The following is a 25609-nucleotide window of genomic DNA, read 5'->3' on the forward strand; positions in this document are numbered from 1 at the left end:
GTCTAGGCCTATAAATTATAATATCTCTCTAACTCTTCGGTGAGGGAGCCGTTATCATCACAAGAGAGTCATCGGATTGGATCACACCATGATCACACACGAAACGCCTGATTCATTTTGAATAATAAATTATTTGACCACGAGGAAGGTGGTATAATGACACACTTAAGATTTTCTGCTCAACAGGTACAAATAATGACATTTTCACGTTATTTTCTTTTCTGTGTCTTGCATGACAATGATCCTTCAAGTCCAACCTCTTATACATGTAGTTTTCTCTGCTCAAGCAGGCCCGGGGGGTTGGAGGAGTTCGAACACCCCCCCGCCGCTTCTGAGTTCCGCTTGTTGGTCTTTTTTGTGTACTGAATTTTTTTAAATATACCGTAATATTTGGCATACAAGCCACGGCTTATACGTTGATTCTCAAGCTCAAGGTGACCACGATTCTGCATATTAACGAGTCAATTTCCAGTCCTGCATGGTCACTTATGTAAGCCTACCGTCAGGAAGTCCCGGCAAATATCCACATTTCAGGAGTTTCAAAGGGGTTAAATTTAATGTATTTTTGTTAAGTTTATTCAATATTGAAAACTACCGTGTACAAGTCTTACATGCAACCTTTGGTTCGCGACAGATATGCAAATTTGCAATGCTGTTTTCCAAAGCACATTGTGATACGCTAGGCCTTTGTAAAAAATGTGTTCACAGTGTCAAAAGTTCCACTTTTTGTTTGACGAACCCCCAGTATCTGGTCAGGCAACGGGCCTGACAAGCCGGAGGGGACTGAAGGGGTTTGCGCGTGATATACGCACAACGGTCTGTAAGCCTATATATTCCATTAATTATAAGGGGGTATTTATAAGGAAATGTTGCAAAAGTCCTCTTTGGGATTATCCCAGTGGGAAGATGTTATCCACTCCAGGTAAAAGGTCTTTTTCTGTGGCAGCTCCCAATGCTTTGCCACTTTCCATTCGACAGGAACAAAGACTTAGCATTTTTAAATGCAAATTGAAAACTTTCCTCTTTAGACGAGTATTTTAAACGTATAATTGTATTTTGGTCTTTTCTCCTTTTTCGTTTCTAGGATCACCGTGTTAGGTAGTTAGAGCGGAAATTATGTAGGTAGGGTTTGAGGAGTCTGTCCCCTGGAAAGGTCGAGACATCACCAATGTCACAGGGTTTAGGCTTATTTAGTTAGTTACTTAGTTACCCCGTTGACGGGACAAACGTATCCCCCTACGCCAGTTTGGGCACTGACATGGTGGCCTCTCTACTACTATTGTACAATTTGCTTTGGTTTTAAACAGTTTTTGTGTGCTTGGATTCTTAAATTGGTTTTTTGTGTACTTGGTTTTAAACAAGTTTTCTACGGAAGCCGGATAGTGCCAGGGTGATTTTTTTTCAAATATTTTTTATGCATAAGGGGTGAATATTTTTTTTCACATGGGGTATATACATTTCTTGCGTATAGGGGGTGAATAGTTTTTGCGTAGGGGGTATAATGACAAATTATGTGACGGCCGCCACATAATTTGTCAAAAAGTATTACACCCCCCGACGCAAAAAAATATTCACTATGGCACTATCCGGCGTGCATAATTTTCAGTGTAAGGCGCCTTTGATCACTTCGATGGAAAGGGCGCACTATAAATTCTAAATTATCATTATTATCAAAAGTTACAATCTCCAGCGTTTCCATTATCTACAAGGATTATTGAAGAACTTGTTCTATTTTCAATATACAGACTACCAGCCTTTTGTTTCATGGAGATTCTGTAAAAGGATTCCCATTTCAGCTTCTCGATCGAGCTATGGCTCCTACATGCGAGCATGTTTATGATTCTTACGCAGCGCTATGATCTCCTCAAATTAACACTCCTAAATCCATGCATAACGATTTAATTTGTAAAACTCCCACCTTCAACATTGAGTTTTTTCCTTAAATGCATGTGTAAAGGCTTCACCCTCAAACTGTAGTCGTTTAAAGCAAATCCTTCCCTTCAACATGACCCTTTATCCACAACGTTATAAAAAACGAGTGATACGTCAAAACCTACAGCGCGTGGAGATGCAGCACGCACAACTGACCGTCGCACACAAACGCGTGTGCGGGCAACGCGTTGGCAAGTTGGCACGGCCCGGCACGATCAAAAAGGTAAACAAAATATCTCTCCCAAAGACAATTTTCATCTCGGAAATTAATTTTTCTGATACAAGTGACAGTCCCATAAAAGATATATATCATATGGGTTTAAACACTCCGAGTCACAATTGAAATTAATAAATTATCAATAAGAATTATTGCCAGCTGTTCGTTGATCGTGGTCCATCTCCACGCAGCTAAGAAACAATGGATGTGCAAGCCGTCGCTGCACAATAGAAGAGTTTGAACGTGGGGGTGCTCGTCGTACAACACCCGCCCGTCCCCCCCCCGGCACAAGCGGCCAGGAAACGCACTTTGCTTTTGGCTGAAAAGTACGATGGCCATGACATGCTAATTTGATTGTAATGTTAACCATCTTCAAAAAAACAAATTCCTTGGTGAAAAAAAGATGAACATTTGTAATTTCCGACTTTGAATTTCATGCATAAAAAACACTGATAAATTGTTATAACTTCATAAAATTTTGGACGGCCTTGAATTAATCAGTTGTGATGTGTTATATGCCTGATTAACTAACATGTTCGATCTTTATTTTAATTTTTTTTCAAATTAATAATCAACTCCTGATTTCTTTCTACTGTTGAACTTTACGGAGGTCCGTTAGTGCCAATTTTAACTCGGCCAAAATATTTTTAATGCAAAATAACGCAATAACATTGCAAAACAACGCAATGCTTTTGCGAAGGAACGCAGTGCAGGTGGTTTCCCGCGAGTTTAAGGACCCTTAAACGACGTTTGGCCCATTACGGATCCTCCAGGAGAAATAAGTCATCGATTGTTGATTTTGCTATTTTCATATACTGGAGCAGACGCAGGCGGTGTGTTCGAGCGAGCTACATATAGGCCTACCCGTGTTAAGGCGCTTCTCCATATGCGCATAAACACTTGCACCTAGCCTTGCGTATCCCTCAACATGCTCCTGCGGCGATTTTCGGACGGCCGAACGCTACACACACGTGATGTTAATGGAGTCAATTTTTGTGTCCTTGAAAGTGAAACGCATGAACGCACCGTGTACGCAACGCACCGAAAGAATGTAGGCCTACATAAGGAAAGGCGCCTTCAACACGATACCCTGAGCGCTCGCCCGATGGGGGTATGACACATTGGTCAGCGAGAGTATAGTCCCGCTAAGGGGGGGGGCATACTCCTGCACCCGAGTGTAATGCGCATGCATCCTACTCACGAGTAACCACTTGAAATCGCATCCGGAATGGATATGACATGTGATTTCAGTGTGCGGTGCGTACGCGGTGAGACAAAACACAAGAGGGCGCAACAATAATAACATTGCCAAAATTAATGCGCCTTTTTTTCGCAAACCTATTGGGTTGTTTCGCAAAACTACTGCATTATTTCGCAATAAAAAAAATATTTTTTCTCGGGTTACATTTGGCACTAAGTAAGTTTCAACAGGGAGGTGTGGCTTTAAAAAATTAAATGCGTTATCATTTGCTTGTCAAAAACGGAGTACAGGTTCTTTTTTAAACGAAATTTTACAAAATCAAGCCAGAAATTAATACCCTCATTGTCCCAAGTTAAATTTGTAGCCCTATATTATACTAAAACAAAAAACAATACTTGTATTCACTGTCCTAGGTCCGATGAATTCAGTAAAATAAAAAAAAACCTATGCATAGACTGCGGACCACACTGCGTGATCTCGTAATCGCGTGCGCGTTAACATAGTAGTGTATTCGAATATAATAATGTCGCCGTTCTTGGGCAAACTTTGCGTGATGTACAAGAATCACCGTTACAAGGATATACCTGACACCTTTAATTTTACTCAACCTCGACTCCATGGCCTGCATGTCTTCGTTAGCCCCTCCCCTCCTGGGGGGACGGAAGGGGTCTGCGCCTTTGTACCTATTCCAATCATTAAAAAGGGGTGCTCACAAGGAGCTGACTCATCTAAAGCTACAATCTCCAGTGTTGCTATTATTTACAAGGATTATTGAAACACTCGTTCTTTTTTCAATGTGTCAGCCGTTTGTTTCATGGAGATTCTAGAAAAGGACTCCCACGTGAACACGCTTATAATGCCCACGCTGTGCTGTGATCTCGTGATTCCTAAAATCCATCCATAACAACGATTTATTTTGTAAAACACCCATCTTTAACACTTCCTTTCAACATGACCATTTTCCACACCGTTTAAAAAAACGAGTGAAGCGATCAATTCAAATTTTGTCCATTGAGTTTGGTACGTGTATAGTCAAAAAAGTCTTTACGTTCGATCCTGGAGATGCAGCACGCACCGACCGTCGCCACAGAAACCCGGGCAACAAAGTTGGCACGACACAGTCAAAAGGAAACGTGAGCGATTCACAATCGTGCGCCTCCAAGAGTTTGCAACGTGTGGGCCAATCGCAACGCGCGAAATCTGTCGACCCTTTCAAAATGCGCATTGGGTGGACAGATTTCGCGCACTGTGATTGGCCAACGCGTTGCAAACTCTTAGAGGCGCACTATTGTGAAATACCGATTGCAGGTAAACGAAATGAAACAAAATATTTATCCTAAAGGCAATTTTCATCTCAAAAATTACCTTTTTTGATACAAGTGAAAGTTCCATTTAAGAAATACATTATATTAGGGGAATGAATATGTGCTTGGCCGGTCTTAAACGTGCGTTTCAGCCCGAATCAGGAGAGTGGACGCGACTAATGTCCGAACCGCAGGAGAAGGTATTATCAGCGTTCGGTCTCCTGAGCATGTTTATGACCTGCCAAGCATATATTTATTCCAATTCATAAATACCTTTTTATTCAGAGAGTCAAAACAAGTCAACATGTGATGGATTTCAAACGATATCGTCTAAAATTTTACTTCCATTTTCCCGAATACCCCGTTCAAAGGCCTATTCCTTTAGAAAGTGTCCAATAGAATCCCCTTGTAATTGGAAAAAAAATTATACAACCAGTTCTCTGAATTATCTTATTACCGAGCTTTCGGTAACTGGGTACCTTCGTCAGGGCAAGCAGATTCAGTTCTGAATGAACGCAGAAAAATCCACGTTCATTCCACCTGAATGCAGCGTTCTGATCCAAGTTCGAAGATGACGCGCTGTTCCAGTTCCTTACGCCTAACAACGCTTTCCACGGGATGCAGCATTGATCTCCGTTATAGACCTAAAACCGTTTCGCGGTTTTGCCAGGTTTTCACGCACAAATCTGGACGCGCACGTCCAGGAAGGTAACGGAATGTTGCGACACCTCAGATGTGTAGCGCAGCGCTGGGTGAAAAACATCCTCAAACGCTATGAAATTCACAATGTCATCACACGTACCGGTGATAGCACCACCAATTATCAACGATGTATCGTCGGTACATTAACGGCCGGACGCCCTGATACCAGGTCAGCATCTGCTCCTCAATTGCACACAACCGTACTTTACAAACCCACAGATTCTTACAGCTTCCTGAAGTACCAATTGTCTCACCTCCTTAAATGCAAGATATCCGTCCCGTACTCCCTGTTTCTTCGACTGCGTAGGATTTGTAGTAGCGATGAGGAGTTCTCTGCGCGTGGTAAGGAAATGCTGGGTTTCTTTCATGAGCGCGGTTAGCCCTCTAGTGAAACGGCTCTGAAACTCACCGTAGCCAAGCAACGTTATCGCGTCCCCCATCACTCACATACCACCCTCGAAACATTTCGGTATGTAATGTTCTTCTCAAACATTTTCGTACACTCGGGGATGATGCAGCCACCGCTTCCATTCTCACCGAAATCACGATCTGTGCATTTTTATAGGCGCGACCGTTCGGGACAGGGTTGTGCGATCCCGGTTAGATTCTGCCTCACCGTCACAAGCAGGCACCCAATTCCCCTTGTCAGTGCCCCAGATGTAACACCTGCCCCTACAAAGTTAACAGCCCGTCGGTCGCCAGCCCCTGCGGCACCTACCCAGTACGTGGGGATCATACATGATCCATCAGTAATGTGGTTTAATATTGCATTAAGTGTCGTCGCTGTGGCAAACTGTACATGGGAGAGACCGAGCGTCGCCTTGGTGACTACTCCGCGGAACACTTGAGCAGTGTGCGCCAACAAACACCCGGTTGTAACGGTCTCATTCATCCGGCACGCTCGGATTTCCGGGCATTAACCCAGCACTGCCGAGCTTTGTTCACTTTTATGGGTGTGCTGAGTTCCTGACAATCTTGACTACATGGGCTGCGTGAGCGTTCGAATTAAGGTCGCTCAAGGCATGTTGGGAAAGAGCGTCTGACACTGCAAGATCGTACCAATGAGCATGAGGTTGCACATGTAAACGTACCAGTTGACCGAGGATACCTCTCCTACGTCCACACTTACAATGGGTGCGTTCGATTAGCTTCCCTGAACACACCAGTGTTACACTCAAGGGAAGCCTCAAAATGAGGCTTATCGAACGCTACAGTATGTTTTCAAAGGCATTCTGGGAAAAAGGTCAAGTCCCCGCCTCGTTCCATCATGTACGTCCATGCTCGAACAGTCCATCAGTGACGTCATTACACTCGGGCAGCCTCCAGAGACCCGCTCGCCAGCTGGGGTAGTGGTGGCTGACACCAGGGCAGGCACGAACATCACGTGATGGCTAAACGAACGCTCTCTTGTAAGTTTGACTTACACGTGTAAGCTAATCGAACGCACCCAATGTATAATGAACGTACCACTCAGAGATCTCTCCCGCAAAAGCGGCAAAGTCATTTCTTCGTATGCCTAAGCGAAAGCGCGCGTCAAATGTGGGACCGTAGCGCGCGTATGTAGGCAACCGGACAAATTAGCACGCCGGAAGAAACGAGCGCGTCAGATAAATGAGACTGCTACATCGGTCTCACTGTCGTGCAGCACTTTTGCGTGCAGCTGCATACTCTCAGTGACGTAAGCGTCTGCATCCTGAGGAAAGCGTCATCCGATGTACAGCGTAAGGGACTGAGCTGCACGTCATCCTCGAACTTGGTTTAGCGCACTGAAGTGGGCGAAAGGCTGGTCAATAAAAATCATGACGCTTAGTCTCGACTGATGTTTGGAGTAGTTGTGGCAACTCAAAATCACCGTGAAAACTGGTAACAGATAAAAGCAGTTAAACTATTATTTAAACAGCTAATAATTGCTTATGCTCTTCCACTGAATGACAATCATGACAGGATTAACCAAAAATTCGTAAGAATGTATCCATAATGTAAGCTTGTCACTCAAACGGGTGAAACTACAAGAATAAATTAACAAGCACTATGCAAAGACTGAAGACAGACTTGCGTGTCATACCGCTCACGCCTTTGACCAGCATTGGAGGCTTTACTAGCCCTTGGAAATCACAGTCTAACACACGTGTGTCTTACAAACAAAGAACAGAATATAACTCGACAGCTCACTTGCGTGAAACTAAAACATAACCAGATAAAGCACGAATTTAACAGTATTTGTCAATAAAGTGTGTAACCGATTAAACTCTACATAGGGCCTATGATCCAAAGATACGACAACCTGAAAGTGATCTGATAATACAAATGATATCTTTCGTATATGGGATAAATTGATGATAGTATTTTCTTATCCAAATGATGTTAACTCGACCATCGAGCTGGCCGGGAAAACCCGTTTTATAAATTATCATCTCCCCAACGCAAAAATACATCTTGAAAATAGTTCGTGGTACCCGCTGCTTCACCTGACTCGGACCGGCCAGCCGACCCCGGCCAGCTCGGTGGTCGAGTGGTTAAGACGTCTGCACTAGTAAGCAGGAGGTCGTGGGTTCGAGTCCCACCGGAGTAAGCTTGTGACTTTTTTCGCAAGCTCTCGGACAAGCACTGAGCATACAGTGTTTATTAATATATACGTTGGGTAAGGGCAAAACCCGTTTTATAAGTTATGAACTGATTGTGAAGGGATTGGCACAAGAAAAGGGGAAGGAGCAATCAGGTGCTGTTGATCTCCAGGAGAAGTACCAACTTCTGCACTGGTTGTCCCAGCACGGAAAGCTTATCTTCGCGCTTCCTTTGTTGATTTAATCTATACTTGTTCCGACTTGAACCTTAACTTTCCTTACGAAATAGTCTCTGCCTTCGATTGAGATTTCGAAGATATTCCATGCGTATGGAATTCCATATCTGCCGTCGTGCGTCGCCCGTCGTGCGTCGCCCATCAAATGGGTTGCATAGGACCTGCAAAAGCCGGGGTTTAACAAATGACAATGTGATGATTTCATTCACTTCTAAGGATCTTTTCCCAATGAGGCAAGTACTATGGAATTCCATATCTGCCGTCGGCCGTCGCATTTCTCTTTTTGTTGTGTCCCAATTCTGCCATTTACCAGTTCCAAATATGCCATTTTCCGTCGTGCGTCGTGTGTCGCCCATCGTGCGTCGCCCGTCGTGCGTCGTCCGTCGTGCGTCGCCCATCAAATGGGTCGCATAGGACCTGCAAAAGTCGGGGTTGAACAAATGACAATGTGATGATTTCATTCACTTCTGACGATATTTTCAAAATAAGGCAAGTGCAAGTCCCACCTGCAATACTAGTCCCATAATTAATGCCAATAATGCTAGACTACCCCTGCCCCTTGACAAGAAAATGTCGCCTTTCTGAGAATTCAACCAAGTGTTTTTTGGGGAAAAACATTTTCAGTGAAAATGTTCAGGCCAACTTATCCACAGTCTAATTCTAATTTGCATACTGTAAAAACGTGACGACTTGTTTTCATCAAATTCTAGAAAGAAATCTACCAACCGATACAGATATTCCATTTTGTCCTCTTAATTTCACCTTGGAATTCAGAAATACTAGACGTGCTGTGGATAACAAACTGTTTATTAAATGTATTGTTAGGGGACAATTACCACTTGGTTTAAGTTTCAGAAAATGTGACGTGTTGGTTTTTGTGGGTGTGTATTCCATGGTGGATAGACCAATGAGAACAGATTGTCCTGCATATCAGCATTATCTATGGGGCTAACAAGTGACGTTACTGTTTAAAAGACTTCTGTGAGCCTACCTGCAACTAATTTGGAGTATACAGCAGATTTCATCATAGGTATACCCGCCCTCAAAATAATGTTGAATCAGTTCGTCTCTTATGAGAACTATTAAAAACATCGTAAATAATTTATTATTTACATTCCATTCTGTGGGATATCGTGCGGGGACAGACAGAAATATTACATAGGATAGACCTAAAGTCAGGCTGTTAATGAGTAAGGTTACGTCTAGAGTAACTAAGTTATCGAGAAAAACAATCTACCCTTACAAAAGTCTATTTTGTCAATTTATTTATGTAACAAAAAATGGTATTATTTCATATACACGTTACTTAACCGATGCCAGGATATTATTTTTTCTTTCAAGTGGAGTTCGGCGCAACTGCAAAAACGAATACATGTACATCATGAGAGTCAGGCATGGTGGATCGATCGAACAAGGACATGTACATGTGAAACGATCAAGGGTCAAAGTTAAAAATACCACTGCGCAATCGTGACAAAAAAACACGGACGACGCACGTAATTACGTTTGTCAAGTTCTATAAAAAAAATATACGGGAAGAAGCCCCACAAATGATGTTTGCACACTCTGTCTTAGGAAAGACTGTTGAGTAAATAATTAATAATTACTGTTTTGCCACACAAGTGCCTTGAAAGATGAAATGTATTTCTATGTAAAAGGGAAACAAAGAATACGTGATAGGAAAAATAGAATCATGATAAAATAAGAACTAAATAAATATCAAATACAAGTTAAAAGTGTAAAGGACACCGGACAGATCCAGTGTCTATCTTGGAAAGAATAGCTCGAATTATTTGTTGAATCCGAGGTAAGAATTATACTTAGTTTGTAGTTAATCAAATCGATTGTGATGTTGACCAGGCCTCATTGGTGCAAAGTGAGGAAAGAACCGCTACCTTACCCGCCTCCCCAACTGACGATTACTTGAACATGGTCCCCTTATATGCGTGCAGATTGCATTCCTTTCTTTGAAATGTGGGTTAGCCTAAACACCAGACAGTACACTCCCAGATGATTCCTCATTTCGGAATTAAGGATCGTAGAATCCCTTCATTACTCTCATTTAATTTGGGGAGTATACTCAGTGTACTTCTCAGCGTAGCCAACATTGGGCCTGCACTTCGACTGGTCTGCTCCTCCACATAAACCGGACAGTGGCCGAGGCTGACACCGCTGTGGGACTGCGGACCCTGGGCTGTTGTCGTGACCCCTGATGCGGCTGAATTCCTGCGGTTCTGCTCTGACCTGCCTGTCTAGGCTAGGCTGATCTGGTGCAGAGCATGGATGTATTTAGCCCAGCGACTGGGCTAGTTTCGTTGGGGCACTGACCGGTGGGACCTGTTCCTACCGGATGACAATGTAAGTCATTATCATTTATCATTATTTATGCTAATGAACAACTGCTGCTTTCTGTAGCTTTGCTTAAATAGGTTTCTTTGTCATTAATAATTTGGCAAGTCTGTAATATTTGGTGTTTGCATGAGAAGTTAAAGTTACAAACAGTGGCATTTTGCTTTAATTGTCCCAATGATATAAGTTTTTCAATACAGGCGATTCACATTAGCGCTCCCCCAAGAGTTTGTAACACGTTGGCCAATCACAGTGCGCGAAATCTGTCGACACAATGTGCATTTGGAAAGGGTCGACAGATTTCGGGCATTGTGATTGGCAACGTGTTACAAACTCTTGGATGCGCGATATTATGAATCACCCGTATTAAATTTTGCTTTAAATCTATTTCATTGCCCTTGTGTGCCTGCGAAAAGTTCAAATATAGCTTCGATTCTACATGCTCCTATTTGGCCGATGCATTGGTTGGCATTTGGGAAAAAAGTTTAAGGGAATTAAAAAGTTGTGTACCCGACAGAACGTTGGGAATTCGAGAACAAAAGTGAGATTTTCCTTGTTGAAAAGCAGGATTTCCTTTTGGCCGAAGCAATCTAAAACCAATCTCGCTGATTCCCGCCCTAAGAACACATTTGAGAACGATAACACGCTGAATAAGACTTATGAGACTGTTGATATTTTACCGGGCTTTAATATCAATACACTGCGGTAAAAGCGTATAACTCGCCGGGGCGAGATACCACTTTATGCTTCCATAGTTTTTCTCTTGGCTTCGCCTCGGGAAATTAGAGAGGTTCAGTTTTACCCCATCTCTCGAAGCATGTCTATGCTGATAGAAGTTCGTCGTAACAGCACCTTCTCGCGGCGGCAAGTTATCTACAGCAAGGTCTTGACAACAGAGACTAGGTTATGAAGTGAGACAGGTTCACGAGGTGTCTATTCCACCGATTATGGGGAATGCTACCTAGGGAGAAGAATAAAGCGCATGGATGGAAGCTACAGGTAGAGGGAGAGAAGGGAAACCAAGGATAGTTGCCCCTCAAGAAGTCTTAAGCCACGTGGAGGATAGCACGTAGACACAGCGTTGAGGCTGCTTGTGTCGGAGTCTGAAATTGACAGTCTCAAGCCGTTGCATTGGCAAACATCAGAATGCTCTTCTTGCCCTTCTCGGCTGTCTGTTTCCTTCGACAGGGTTGATCACCAACTTCTACCTCTTTGTCTAGCCGATAGGTGTGGAACCACTGACCTAACTTTACAATGGATCATTACAAGTCATATCTTGTAAATAGGGATCAAAAAGTGGCTACTGATGGTAAATCAAACCGGCAGACACTCCTTCTGCTACTCCTACGAAGTGTCGTCCTGGGTTTTGTTCTCTTCACGGTATGCTTTGCCTTAAGGTGACCATCGCCATATAGACTCAAAATCCAGTTCTCGCTGATGATACCCAGAGATACTTGCCCAGTTTCCTTGTCGCGTGATCCTTCATATTTGAAGACATGCAAGATTGTTTGTACTACCGTCAATCTTAAATGGGTTGCAATTTTCTTCGTCTCAAAGCCAAACTACACAGATTCTGATACTCGGTGTTTGATCTGATTGCTCGCTTCAGATCCAAGGGGGATTCAGGGAGAGGCAGCGGGGCCATAAGGGAGCAAAGATTATTCTTTTATTAAATTGGAGAAATGCGATTGTTTCACTTTTCTTACTTCCCCGAGCGAGTAAAAAGCCCCCAAAAGTAGCCCCACTCCAAGGAAAGGCCATAAAAGGTAGCGTGGCAAAGTGTCCAAAATGTTTGCTTAGGGATCCGCCCTTGATTTCATATCATCACGCCCCTCCATCATGGACCATGAGTCTCTGAAACTCTGCTTGCACTTGCGGACTTGTATTTGATCTTTTGTTTAATTAAGGAGGAACAAATCTCTGGTTTGTGCAGAAGTACTGATTTAATTCCCTGCTAGCAACATTCGTATAATTCGTAATTATGTGTCACAATATACCAAGAGAAGGTTATCCATGCATCCGTTTGTTAAAATTTGGGCTGTTGCAATTTTTAGTGGAATAACCAAGAGAGTGGAGCACGGCGTAGGAAAACGTACTCCCGGCTCAGCGGAGGTCCAAGCCGTACAAGCAGCAGTTCATTGGCTTTCTGTGCCCCTGAATAAAAAAGTATGCACATGCTGGTGTCTCCATTCCAGCAAGAAATTTACACCTAGTTAAATCACTGTGCAACTCCCTTTAAATTGGACTTTCAGTAACCTCAGATCTATATTTCGTCTGCGGATGATGCACCAGTGGTTGCATGATTGTGTGTGGGTCGTTAGATAATATTTCACCTGTAATGAGAGAGATACATTGGCTTCCGCTATCAAAGAAAATGTTCTTCCTAATCTATGTTCTATTCAAGAGCCGTGCAGGCTCCTCAACTGTGCTCAGCTGTGCTCCTCAACATTTACTTGAACTCATCTCCCTCAAATAAACCGTCAGGTTCTCACATCAGTTGATGAACATGTACTGGCAGATCCAAGAGCTAAAACTGTTGGTTAAAATCGGTGTGTTGTCAACTGTTATTTTTCCTTACTGTATGCACCACAACCGATTTTTGGAGCAATGCGTACAATAAAACCATATTACTGGCCACAAACATACCTAAAACCAGCTCCTTTGGGAGAATGCAGCTCGCTGCTGCCATTTATGGCGCAAACATCTGATCAAACACAACCATCTCCACACTCATGTACCATTTTATACTCTAGGGAGGAGAGAGGCAAATAGGAGAGAAAACACTTGCCCAAGGTCACAACATGTAATCAGCTGCCGGACTCGAACTTCCGACCCTATGATTGTTAGTCACACGCCAGACGCCACCTGTTGTTGCTGTCGGCGGTGACGGTGGTGTTGTTTTATCACTTGTATGGTCTGCAGTTAATATGCAGTTACCCACGGCTTCCTCCATCGAGATTTGTCGATAGTGTTCTCTTGACCTTTCAATTGTCATGCATTTATAGCACTTTATTAAACCCAGTGTCGAAATGGTAGCAAGCAGCAAGCTTGCACGGCTCGTTGGTGATTGATGTAGGTCTGTGTCAATATTTTTGACCAGCGATAAGTCCAAACTCCGTAGATATGAAGATAAAATAACACACACAAACGACAAACAAGAAAGCGTAATATTCATGTGACTGAGCTGATATCTGAATTGCAACAAGCTGAGAACAGCGCGACAGTGCCATTTTACTCTGAGTGTGTAAGCACTGTAAATTCCGCCATCATGATGAAGTTACTGCTTTTCGTTCTTGTCCTTGCTTCTGGTCTTGGTAAGTTTTCAGTTGAAATTGAACCGACGTTACTGCGAATTGAGTGTGGTACATGCCGCGCCAATTAATATCCCCTTAATGAAACGAAGTGCCCGTTTGCTAGTTTCAATCAATTTGCAGGTTTTGGGATTTAATTTCCGAACAGAACCTGAATGCCTAATGTTGCATGAGGCCTCCTATATTTGGAAATAAAATGCTTTCTGGAATGGAAAACAGTGACTCTGACTTTGACAGCTGTGACTCTTCATCTCCAGTACACCTTAGATTTGTTGATGTTGTCTTTATGGCTTCTTTTGTTTCTATTTTGACTTTCTCAAACTTTCATTAGGTAGTGGCAACTGAAATTGGGTTCCTGCCAAGGGTTTTGTCCTCTTGTATAAGTCTTTTCTTGTGATCGCGGTTATCATAATGAATACACACACACCCACACACATAGCATTCAAATCTGTAGTCACAAGCATGCGTATTCTGCCCTCAACTTCATGTTCTGGTACGTGTTATGCCAGGGGTGTCAGCCCAGACTACTGATGCAACAAGTCAAGAAACAGAAAAAGCAACAACTCTCGATGGACAAACAACTCCCAAAGCAACAGCTGCCACTGCAGAAACAGTAGCCATGACAATAGTTGCTACTGGTAGAATGACTGAAGCCACGGAAATAACAGTGATGAGTACGAATATGAAAACGGAGAATTCAACGGAAAATACAACATCTGAATCAAGGACAACAGGCGTCACAACTCTGCCATTATCAACGTTGGCTCCTGTAGGAAGGTAACAGTAAAACATCGTTTGTTTGTTTGTTGGGGTGTTTGTTTGTTTGTTTGTTTGTTTGTTTGTTTGTTGGGGTGTTTGTTTGTTTGTTTTTTGGTATGTTTGAATTTACTCAAAAAATTTCAGCGAACCCAGGTTTTTGTCATTGTTTTGATTATTAAACAGCATTGTAAGCTTTGTCTTAAAAAGGTAAAGGTGTACAAGCCAATTTCGTCTGTGTCTGTCATGCTTCTTACCTATACTTTCGTTAACCACTACAGATATGCAGTGAACGGTACAAATGGAACATGCATACTGATGCAATTTTATCTCGAGATTAGCATCACATACAACAACACAGAAGGAAAGGTATGTGTTCATCAGATCACAATTACGGAATTTTTAAAAAATATCACAGGGCAAACGAAATCATCATCACAAACCGCCGTCTGTTGTTGGTTAAAAAGGATGTATGTCCTTCCCAATGAGAAGAGGAATGGGAGATGTCCCCTATCCCCCCCCAAAAAAAATTAACAAGTTAATGCCATGGAAATTTGTCAATTGAGGGAAGTGGGGGGGGGGACTTGAACCACATTATGTAATTATGTTTGTGGTTTAACTTTACATCAAAGTGGTGTGTCATACGTTTCGGCACCGTTTGTTCTCCAGTTTTCAATGCTTTTAGTTTGGCTGTTGGATAGTGGAACTTAAATAATAACACCCTAAAACTCCTTATTTTTGTTTCTCACCATCACAAAGTGTATGTGTATGCGTGTTGGGGGTATCAAATGGCCAGTCCCCTGGTCAAAAGTGGGGGAACCTTTCTCCTCAACCTCACCGAGCATTTACTGTCATTTCCGGTAATATCCTTTACATTTTATTCATGTTTTATTGCGGATACATAACGAGTTGCTTATTACTTCGGGTCTTTATTTCACACGTATATGTTTTTAAAGTTGTGTTGCTCACGTGTGCATGGTATCCCTTTTACACAGACAGATGAAAAATCACTTGTTTTCCCTGATAATTCGGTTCCTATGGGAAACTGTACTGACAATGCTCGGTACTTTACTGTCACTTATCCGGAGTTCAACGACTGGTACCTCCGACTGGACTTTGACGTTGAGGACCAGATGTACGAGATGACCTCAGTCACCTTTCAATGGAAGTTTGAAGAACCATTTTTTCTTGATGCTGATAAAATGGGTGAGAAAGTATTATTTTATGTTTGCCCCAGTCAAAACTCAATTGTATTGGTATCATTACTAAATTAGGCCAAGGGAACGCCAGTACGTGAAGTATAATTCTGGACTTAGAAATATGTTGTAACACAGTACCGGTATTCAACGATCATGTTGTAACATAGTACCGGTATTCAACGATCATGTTGTAACACAGTACCGGTATTCAACGACATCATCATCCCCTTTTATCGCCCCGAGTTTGCATTCACGAATTATTCTCATCTTCCAAATTTAGATTTTATAATCTCCTTGCCGTCATTCTAACTGGTAAATTCTCCATTTCGCTGCAATCTGCTACTCTGCACCCTGGATATGTTACTTTTAAAGTGAATTTTCCTTTGAATATATTAAATGGAAAGACACTTCAGCTTCGTCAAAAGTTGGCATCGCTATGTTTCATTTTGACTACGCTGTAATTCGTGATTGTTACGTTGTATTTCTTCGCACCCAATGCTTAGAACATTATAATTAGTTGTATTTTGTAGATATTACGCCTCATGAATTGGTCAGAGTGCCAGTTGCTTTTTTGGAAAAAGCGAATTCGTATATTGTAATTCATTCGTAATTCAGTTTGATAGCTTATAATGTTGAAGTCGTAAAAAAAGCAAAATGAAACCTACATTATTTCCAGAGGGCATAACCTCAAGCTCCAGCGTCATAATGAAGATTTACACTTTTCAAAATAAGGAAACATTGTTTGGGTATTAGATAAATGGGAATATAACAAACCAGATCAAAATTGGGAATTCAGGGGCAAACCTTACTTCATATTCGTACGACTCGTGCACATAAATTTTTAACTTTGTCGTCGGTGTAAAAATTTCATTCAGTGAAATACACTAATGGGAATTCACATTTGATCTTTTTTCCTATTACATTCTATCTGAAGGTCAAATAGACGAAGTTCAACTCCAGGACCCTGAGATCTTGAATGTTCGAGCAGATACTGGCAAGACTTTCAAGTGTAATAAGCGGCAAATAGAAATCGACTCAGTTGGGATTACTATCAAGGAAATCATGTATCAACCGTATGCCGATCAGTCTGCCGAAAAGGGTGGCTTTGGCGATGGTAAATGACTATAGCTTGCTTTGTCTCTTTCGGTTTTCTGTGCAAGACTTATGACTGTACGGGGAGGCTGGATGGATGGGTGGGCGGCTTGTGGGCTAATGGTTTGGCTGACTGGCCTGCCCACTGGCCGCCGGCAATCCTCAGGCCGGCTAGTTGGTAGACTGGCTAGCTGTCTAACTTTTGTATCTCATTGATATTTCTGTGATTGATGACAAGACTTTTTTAAACATAGTTGACGTTACTATAAGAAAAATGTACTTGAAATGTTGCAAGCTACCAACAATAATCCTTCTTATATTTTGCAGTGGAAGTCTGTATTGAGGACCAACCGACTGTTAAACCACCAGGTACAACTCAAGCCCAAGTTGACAATACTGGCATGATAGTGGGCATTTGCATTGGTTGTGTTGCCGGTGTTATCCTTGTCATTGGTGGATTGTACTATTTCATTAGGCACAGGCAAAAACGTGAGTCATACAAAAGCCTGGACTAAAGAAAATACTTGCTGCCTTATAAAATTACTGAAAGGCCGGGGTATGCATCCTCTTTTGAATTTTGTCCCAATGCAAGCAAGCTTACTCTTCCTAAATATTGCTAAACTTGAACACATTTTTTGGATACTTGAACTGGGGTTCAGCTTGATGACAAGTCTGTTTGCTTTAAACACGCTCCATCTGAAGTGGAAAAACATGCAAGGGGAGGGGAAACCATGCGCCATGAAATATCAGTCGTATAGTACAATAAAACAACCTTTGCAATTGTTTAGGTTTAGTGAATGATCAGCGTGCAGCAAGTAAGTAAAAACCAGCCCTACGTGGGTACATATCAACTGGTAAAATATCCTATGACACATAAAATGTCCTATGGCAACCCCCCCCCCAATAAAGAACCCTAACAGAAAGACGAACAAAGTAACAAACACGCCGCTGCTAAAAAAAAAAGCCCCAAAATATCATTATATAATTAAAAGTGAGTACCTTGCGCTTTGGAAAATTCTAACATTCAATAGTTTCGATTTAGGTTTCATTATAACCTATTTATGTCAGTAGCATTTCCACAATACAATTAGCAAGTTCTGGGTGAATATGAACTATAGTACTGTACTATCAAAGTAAGCCCTAACCTTAAATTTATTACAAAAACACTTCTTAATTTTCTCGAAGCTAAACTCGTAAACTGTATTAGCTGGAAGAGTGTCCAAATGTTTTACTGGACATAAAAAAATACATTTGCGTTATGAGTATCTGCAGCCAATTTCCTGAAATGGGTTAGCTGTACAAACCAATTTGACTTCAGTCTATGCATTCGCCTGTCTTTAGCAGTCCTTTTGAAGCTGTAATAGCAATACATTTCACAGAATAAAACATATAGAAAATAAATCTAGCATTGACTAAAGTTCAAGTCTTTTGTCACGTAAATCTCTCATGCCGTAGGCCTACGCTTTGATTGTTGTTTGCATTGAGTCGACACCAGGAACAACTCAACAGCCCGAGGTCATAATTTGTGACAATTGTGCACATTTACATTTTACTATTCAATCCACACGTCACAGGTCACATGCATTGTTTGTGAATTCAAAGCCCAATTGTGGTGGACGATTACATGTAGATGGGTATATGCTTTCTTTTAAATAAGCTGGATTTTCGTTACTCCTAAATGCTGTAGTAGTCGTAATGTTAAAATGCCGTTTTCAACAGACGAAGATGAAAAGATTGCCCATATTGTATTCATTGTACTTTAATAGTACTGTAGTACTTGGTAGGCTAAAGTTAATCTCTTCCATTCGAAATTGCGGATTGAGATTACTAATTTTATGAATAAAGTGGAGGGGTTTTATTTGTGCTTGCTTCACAAAGGCAGTATTCGTTAATTTGGACAGCCATTTCAATACAAACACGTTATATCGGGGTAATTCAAACGTAAAAGAAATTGTGCTAGACGTAAAGGACGTTGCTTTAAGATAATATGAACTCGAAAATCGGAGCACCGTGTGAAATATATAATGACCTAACATAAAAGTGAATAGTAAACAGTAGGCCAAATGTCCAACAAGAAGTTTAATGCCACATGTCGACTGGTCCACATCCAATTGGCACTTTGCATAGTCACCTGTTTAGTTTAAATTTTATTTTAAATTTTATGAGATATTCCTTTTTATGAATATTATGACTTAAGTGCCGATCGTCAAATGTTGCGGCAACATTCCTCTCTGATGTACAAGTAAAATTTTTAGTTATTTGCCTCTGTACACACTGTATATGAATAAATCTTCAACTTTTACGTTACTTAACACTGACCGTATTATATGAGCCTATATAACTTTGCCGCATATTGTGATTATTTTTGCTTGATATCTGATTCTTCAATCGGTCGGGATTTGACAAAAATGTTCAGCATGCAGGTTGGTCAGTCTGTCTATCAGAAGTTGCTCGATCTGTTGATCGATATGGCGATTGACCGATAAATAAGTCGTGGAGTTTGGGTCAAGGTATTTCCTTTTTTTTACAAACTATTTTCTCATTTTGTTTTCATTCGAAAAGATTTCTCCCTCCTCCGAGAAAGGTGGTAGTTCCTTTCAGAAGGTTTAGCGCTTTCACTTTCTTAAAAATCCTCTCTTAAAATGTTGGCATCACCTCCAACGTCTGGCTCTGTTACTTTGGAGGTACGTGACAAACACGGGCAAAACTTTGGCAGAAAATGGATTTTTATCGCGTGCAAGTTAGTAAAGGGACATTGAGCATTTAAATTAAATGGAAATGAGGGGCAAACAACCATATCTGAGCTTGATGTTGATCTTTTACTTTTGGGGTCCACCTGCCTGAGTCGAGAGCCATTTTACTAGCTCGCGCTCGAACGGCGGGAACAAGACCCAAGAACACTGTTCTCGGAACAGGTTCACACACCACCTCTTCGTCAGGGTTTTACAGGAACACACGGGAAAGCTCGTGAGATTTGATTTTTGAACAGCCGCAAAAAGTACCAATATGGGTTTACAAAGCCGACGACAACGGAAAGTTTTGACAGAAAAGAATTTTTCTAATGGAAAAGAAGTTAGCCCAGTTATCCAACATTAACTACCGAAGAATGCACAAAGACGCTGCCATGTTGCATGTTGCTTGCCACAAATAACTACCAGCGTTAATAACCCGTTGTACAATCCCGGCGTTCGAGCGACCGACCCATGAACAACAAATCGAGCTGTTCGTGCACAAACGAGAACAAGCCGCCCGAACTCCGCCAAAGTGCCATCAAAACTTCCTCATACAGCTGGTCGTGAAGCCGCAGTTCCTACAATGAATTTGAAGTGCGCCACCTATTTAAAGAACATTGAAATATTTGCCACATTATTTGCAGAGAGAATGCAGCATACATTTTTGTGAAAGAAATACATCGAACTGGAGACTATCAGTCTCAAATTCGGGATTGATGGAAATATTTCTATGATGCTTCCTGCTTATGGAAAGTCTTATTGTAAAAACCCCGTGGGATCACAAAATTTTTAATGAGCTCGCGCGCAGAAATACAACCATTTGGTATTCCACCAAATGGTTGTATTTCTGCGCGCGAGCTCATTAATATTCGCACCCTTAGTGCGAGCAAGCGTTCTGCGCCTGATTTTACCAGGCAACGTCACAATCAAATCTTCATTCCTTTTTCCCAAGATGGCAAGGGAACAGAACGACTTGCCAGAACATATCACTTCGATAGGCAACATTAAAGCTTTTAAAATTGCGCTGCAAAGTCACCCTCAGTTGGAATGAGCAACCCCCTCCATGCTCCGTTCTGAGTGATGCTCAAGTTGAGCTTTTTTAGAGAAACTGTCCAGATCCAGATTTAACAGCGCTGCTAAGCACGTAATTTTATAACAGAATATGTTATTTCGTCAATTTGCTCATGAGTAATTTTATTCCGTGTAGTAAAACAAATACAGCATGGTTTATTTTGGAAAATGGTGGGACCATGTGTACGTCAGTTGGGCTATAAAGTATCCGGTTTCTGGTCAGCAAGCCCATGGCAGTAGACCTGCACACTGGCAAAATAAAACAAATTTATTTGGTATAAAACGAAGTCTAAAAGCTGCCAAACTTGCTTAATCGACTTTTATCCTGCTAGTGCGTAATTTTAACGTGTTTTTGATGGGGCACGGTTGAGTGATATGTACAGAAAAGGAGCCCCTGTAGTTACCCATACATTTAGTTGGGCACTCTTTTTCAGATGACGTTATTTCTATATTACACATTTAAATCTGGGAACCAGACAAATGAGGTGTCTTGTGCCCTGTGTACATGTACAAGCTGAAAATGCTTTTAAACAGTAAAAGTGCCGGGAGAGTCTATTTTAGTGTTAGTAGCGGCCTACGTTACCTGCGCATGCAGTCCCGATGGACATCGCGCCTTATTATACGTACATCATTTCCAGAAAAAAAGTGAGGAACACCTTCACAATTAACTGCAAATTTTCACATTTCGATTTTATAAAGAATTGGAGCTTTAAAAGATTATTTTTTTGTGAAATATGAGGTGAAAATGAGCAATCAAAGCATCCTATTCTCAACTTCCTCAAGAACACGAAAAAAGTTATATATGCTGTTAGCAACATTTCACATTTTACATATTTGAATTGAGACCAAAATTAACCTTGTACACTGTCCGTCTCTAACTCAGTGTATTATTCATTTCAGATACTGCTAAATTTTATTTTAATCCATCCACAGTTGCTTGAATGTTTTTTTCCGAATTGAAGCCCTAAAACACAACATCACCACGCAAACAAACAATTTCGTTTTCAAATAACATTTTTATTCAGTTAAGATCACAGTTATCTCTCTTGTCGATTCCTACGATGAAACTTATCATTTTTAGTGCATACTTTTCAAATAATTCTGAAAGTTGATAATTTGTCCAAAGGTAAACCATTAATTTTTGATAAAAGTTTCCCACACAAAGCAAAATGCAAATAAGTTGCTTATAACACAGCCCTTGCATATTCCTCAATCGAGGAGAAAGTCCTGCAGGCCAACCAAATGCTCAAAACAAGATTCCAAAAAGGGACAGAGTTGTCTATCCCTGGCAGATCTTCGATGCAGGACGAACTAAGGATTGTTGTTTATCCCTTGCAAACTATTTACATTAATGCAGTACTTACAAACTAGAGAGTTGGCTAGGGATAGACAATTCTATCCCTAGTTCATACAACATTACAGAGAGTTGGCTAGGGATAGACGACTCTATCACTAGTTCATACTACATTAGAGAGTTGGCTAGGGATAGACGACTCTATCACTAGTTCATACTACATTAGAGAGTTGGCTAGGGATAGACGATTCTATCCCTAGTTCATACTACATTAGAGAGTTGGCTAGGATAGACGATTCTATCCCTAGTTCATACTACATTAGAGAGTTGGCTAGGACAGACGATTCTATCCCTAGTTCATACTACATTAGAGAGTTGGCTAGGGATAGACGATTCTATCCCTAGTTCATACTACATTAGAGAGTTGGCTAGGATAGACGATCCAATCCCTAGTTCATACTACATTAGAGAGTTGGCTAGGACAGACGATTCTATCCCTAGTTCATACTACATTAGAGAGTTGGCTAGGGATAGACGATTCTATCCCTAGTTCATACAACATTAGAGAGTTGGCTAGGGATAGACGATTCTATCCCTAGTTCATACTACATTAGAGAGTTGGCTAGGGATAGACGATTCTATCCCTAGTTCATACAACATTAGAGAGTTAGCTAGGGATAGACGACACTATCCCTAGTTCATACTACATTAGAGAGTTAGCTAGGGATAGACGATTCTATCCCTAGTTCATACAACATTAGAGAGTTAGCTAGGGATAGACGACACTATCCCTAGTTCATACTACATTAGAGAGTTAGCTAGGGATAGACGACACTATCCCTAGTTCATACTACATTAGAGAGTTGGCTAGGGATAGACGATTCTATCACTAGTTCATACTACATTAGAGAGTTGGCTAGGGATAGACGATTCTATCCCTAGTTCATACAACATTAGAGAGTTGGCTAGGGATAGACGATTCTATCACTAGTTCATACTACATTAGAGAGTTGGCTAGGGATAGACGATTCTATCCCTAGTTCATACAACATTACAGAGAGTTGGCTAGGGATAGACGACTCTATCACTAGTTCATACTACATTAGAGAGTTGGCTAGGACAGACGATTCTATCCCTAGTTCATACTACATTAGAGAGTTGGCTAGGGATAGACGATTCTATCCCTAGTTCATACAACATTAGAGAGTTGGCTAGGGATAGACGATTCTATCCCTAGTTCATACTACATTAGAGAGTTGGCTAGGGATAGACGATTCTATCCCTAGTTCATACAACATTAGAGAGTTAGCTAGGGATAGACGACACTATCCCTAGTTCATACTACATTAGAGAGTTAGCTAGGGATAGACGATTCTATCCCTAGTTCATACAACATTAGAGAGTTAGCTAGGGATAGACGACACTATCCCTAGTTCATACTACATTAGAGAGTTAGCTAGGGATAGACGACACTATCCCTAGTTCATACTACATTAGAGAGTTGGCTAGGGATAGACGATTCTATCACTAGTTCATACTACATTAGAGAGTTGGCTAGGGATAGACGATTCTATCCCTAGTTCATACAACATTAGAGAGTTGGCTAGGGATAGACGATTCTATCACTAGTTCATACTACATTAGAGAGTTGGCTAGGGATAGACGATTCTATCCCTAGTTCATACAACATTACAGAGAGTTGGCTAGGGATAGACGACTCTATCACTAGTTCATACTACATTAGAGAGTTGGCTAGGGATAGACGATTCTATCCCTAGTTCATACTACATTAGAGAGTTGGCTAGGGATAGACGATTCTATCCCTAGTTCATACTACATTAGAGAGTTGGCTAGGGATAGACGATTCTATCCCTAGTTCATACTACATTAGAGAGTTGGCTAGGGAAAGACGATTCTATCCCTAGTTCATACTACATTAGAGAGTTGGCTAGGGATAGACGATTCTATCCCTAGTTCATACTACATTAGAGAGTTGGCTAGGATAGACGATCCTATCCCTAGTTCATACTACATTAGAGAGTTGGCTAGGACAGACGATTCTATCCCTAGTTCATACTACATTAGAGAGTTGGCTAGGGATAGACGACTCCATCACTAGTTCATACTACATTAGAGAGTTGGCTAGGGATAGACGATTCTATCCCTAGTTCATACTACATTAGAGAGTTGGCTAGGATAGACGATTCTATCCCTAGTTCATACTACATTAGAGAGTTGGCTAGGGATAGACGATTCTATCCCTAGTTCATACTACATTAGAGAGTTGGCTAGGATAGACGATTCTATCCCTAGTTCATACTACATGAGAGAGTTGGCTAGGGAAAGACGATTCTATCCCTAGTTCATACTACATTAGAGAGTTGGCTAGGACAGACGATTCTATCCCTAGTTCATACTACATTAGAGAGTTGGCAAAGGAAAGACAATTATATCCCTAGTCCATACTACATTAGAGAGTTGGCTAGGGATGGACGATTCTATCCCTAGTTCATACTACATTAGAGAGTTGGCTAGGGAAAGACGATTCTATCCCTAGTTCATACTACATTAGAGAGTTGGCTAGGGATAGACGATTGTATTCCTAGTATAGTTCTTACTGCATTAATTAGTTAGCTAGGGATAGTCCCTAGGAAACTCTGTAATGCAGTAAGAACTAGGGATAGAATTGTCTATTCCTGACAAACCCTGTAATGCTGTATGGACAAGGGATACAATTGTTTATCCCCACAAAGTCTAAAATGCAGTACAAACTAGAAATACATTAGTTTATCCACCAGAGATAGACTTGTTAAGCTCCTCAAACTCTTTATAATGTATGAACCATTCATACCGACATACATTCGTCCACCCAGCATAATCTTAATAATATATAGATCAGAGTCTGTCTGGTTTCCAGTGAGTTTTCTTATATTTTCATGATGGCCTCAACGGACCTTTAACTCAGTTCTGCGTTTTGATACGAAAATCCCACAATTTTCTAAAATCTAAATACATGTATTGTGATATTTAAAACTTGCAATTTGAAACTAGCAGAGTTTCATCTAATGTTAATTGAAAACTGCCTCAGTAAATATATCGTTTTCCAGTTTCGCCTCATTCGAATTTTTGTTGTTAAGAGTTGGAATTATATGTTTTAATGATTATTTTAGACTAGGGCCTTAAATTGCAGGAATTCGATTCCAGCTTTTCATTAGAGCTATGTTGCTTGTGAGTATTTCATTTATTTCTATTTTTGTTATAAATGTTCACATGTATATTTCTTAATGATAACTTGGTGCTTATTTGAGGAAAGGAAGTACTTCCACTCCAATAAATACTATTTATTTTTTGTTGTAAGAGGTCGTTGTTGACTTACAACCAATGTCATTTACAAGCTTCTTAGGAGCTTTGAGTGTTGATTTCTAACTAGTCTGGCGTTTCTTGTCAAGTTGTAATACATTATTTATCTAGCAATAAATGGATTTAAGGCAATTCTTCTCAGGGGGCGCTTTATTCCTTCCCATTAAACAAAAAACAATTACTGAACGTAAAAAAGACTGCATATGCAGTACACACACCCTCATGAAGCGCAGTGCGCCACCACTGTTCACCTGCTCATGTTGTACACAAACAATGCGCGATACCCAGT

At 41.1% G+C, this 25609-nt stretch overlaps 1 protein-coding gene and 1 long non-coding RNA gene across 2 annotated transcripts; one reads left to right on the forward strand and one right to left on the reverse strand.

Moving 5' to 3' along the window:
- Positions 1-4646: 4646 nt before the first annotated feature.
- Positions 4647-13540, reverse strand: LOC147796791 (uncharacterized). The gene is made up of 2 exons (XR_015427742.1): positions 13152-13540; positions 4647-8573 (listed from the first exon to the last, which is right to left on the reverse strand). It is a non-coding gene; the product is annotated as an uncharacterized LOC147796791 (long non-coding RNA).
- A 4-nt stretch (positions 13541-13544) lies between these two features.
- Positions 13545-19175, forward strand: LOC110985285 (lysosome-associated membrane glycoprotein 1-like). Its single transcript, XM_022246214.2, has 6 exons — positions 13545-13819; positions 14326-14593; positions 14854-14941; positions 15568-15778; positions 16706-16885; positions 17191-19175. The coding sequence occupies exons 1-6, from the start codon at positions 13774-13776 to the stop codon at positions 17376-17378; spliced, it is 981 nt and encodes a 326-aa protein (XP_022101906.1). The 5' UTR covers positions 13545-13773; the 3' UTR covers positions 17379-19175.
- Positions 19176-25609: the final 6434 nt, after the last annotated feature.

The sequence above is a fragment of the Acanthaster planci genome, linkage group LG14 (genome assembly GCF_054643075.1).
Source record: "Acanthaster planci isolate LZ-2023a linkage group LG14, COTS_SCS, whole genome shotgun sequence".
Taxonomy (NCBI): domain Eukaryota; kingdom Metazoa; phylum Echinodermata; class Asteroidea; order Valvatida; family Acanthasteridae; genus Acanthaster; species Acanthaster planci.

What these genes read in the sequence shown, in the direction of transcription:
- LOC110985285 (XM_022246214.2), top strand. Translation starts at nt 13,774, where the DNA reads ATGATGAAGTTACTGCTTTTCGTTCTTGTCCTTGCTTCTGGTCTTG. An exon ending in ACAACAACACAGAAGGAAAG is followed by an intron (nt 14,942 to 15,567) that starts GTATGTGTTCAT and finishes CCTTTTACACAG; the next exon opens with ACAGATGAAAAATCACTTGT. An exon ending in AAAGGGTGGCTTTGGCGATG is followed by an intron (nt 16,886 to 17,190) that starts GTAAATGACTAT and finishes TATATTTTGCAG; the next exon opens with TGGAAGTCTGTATTGAGGAC.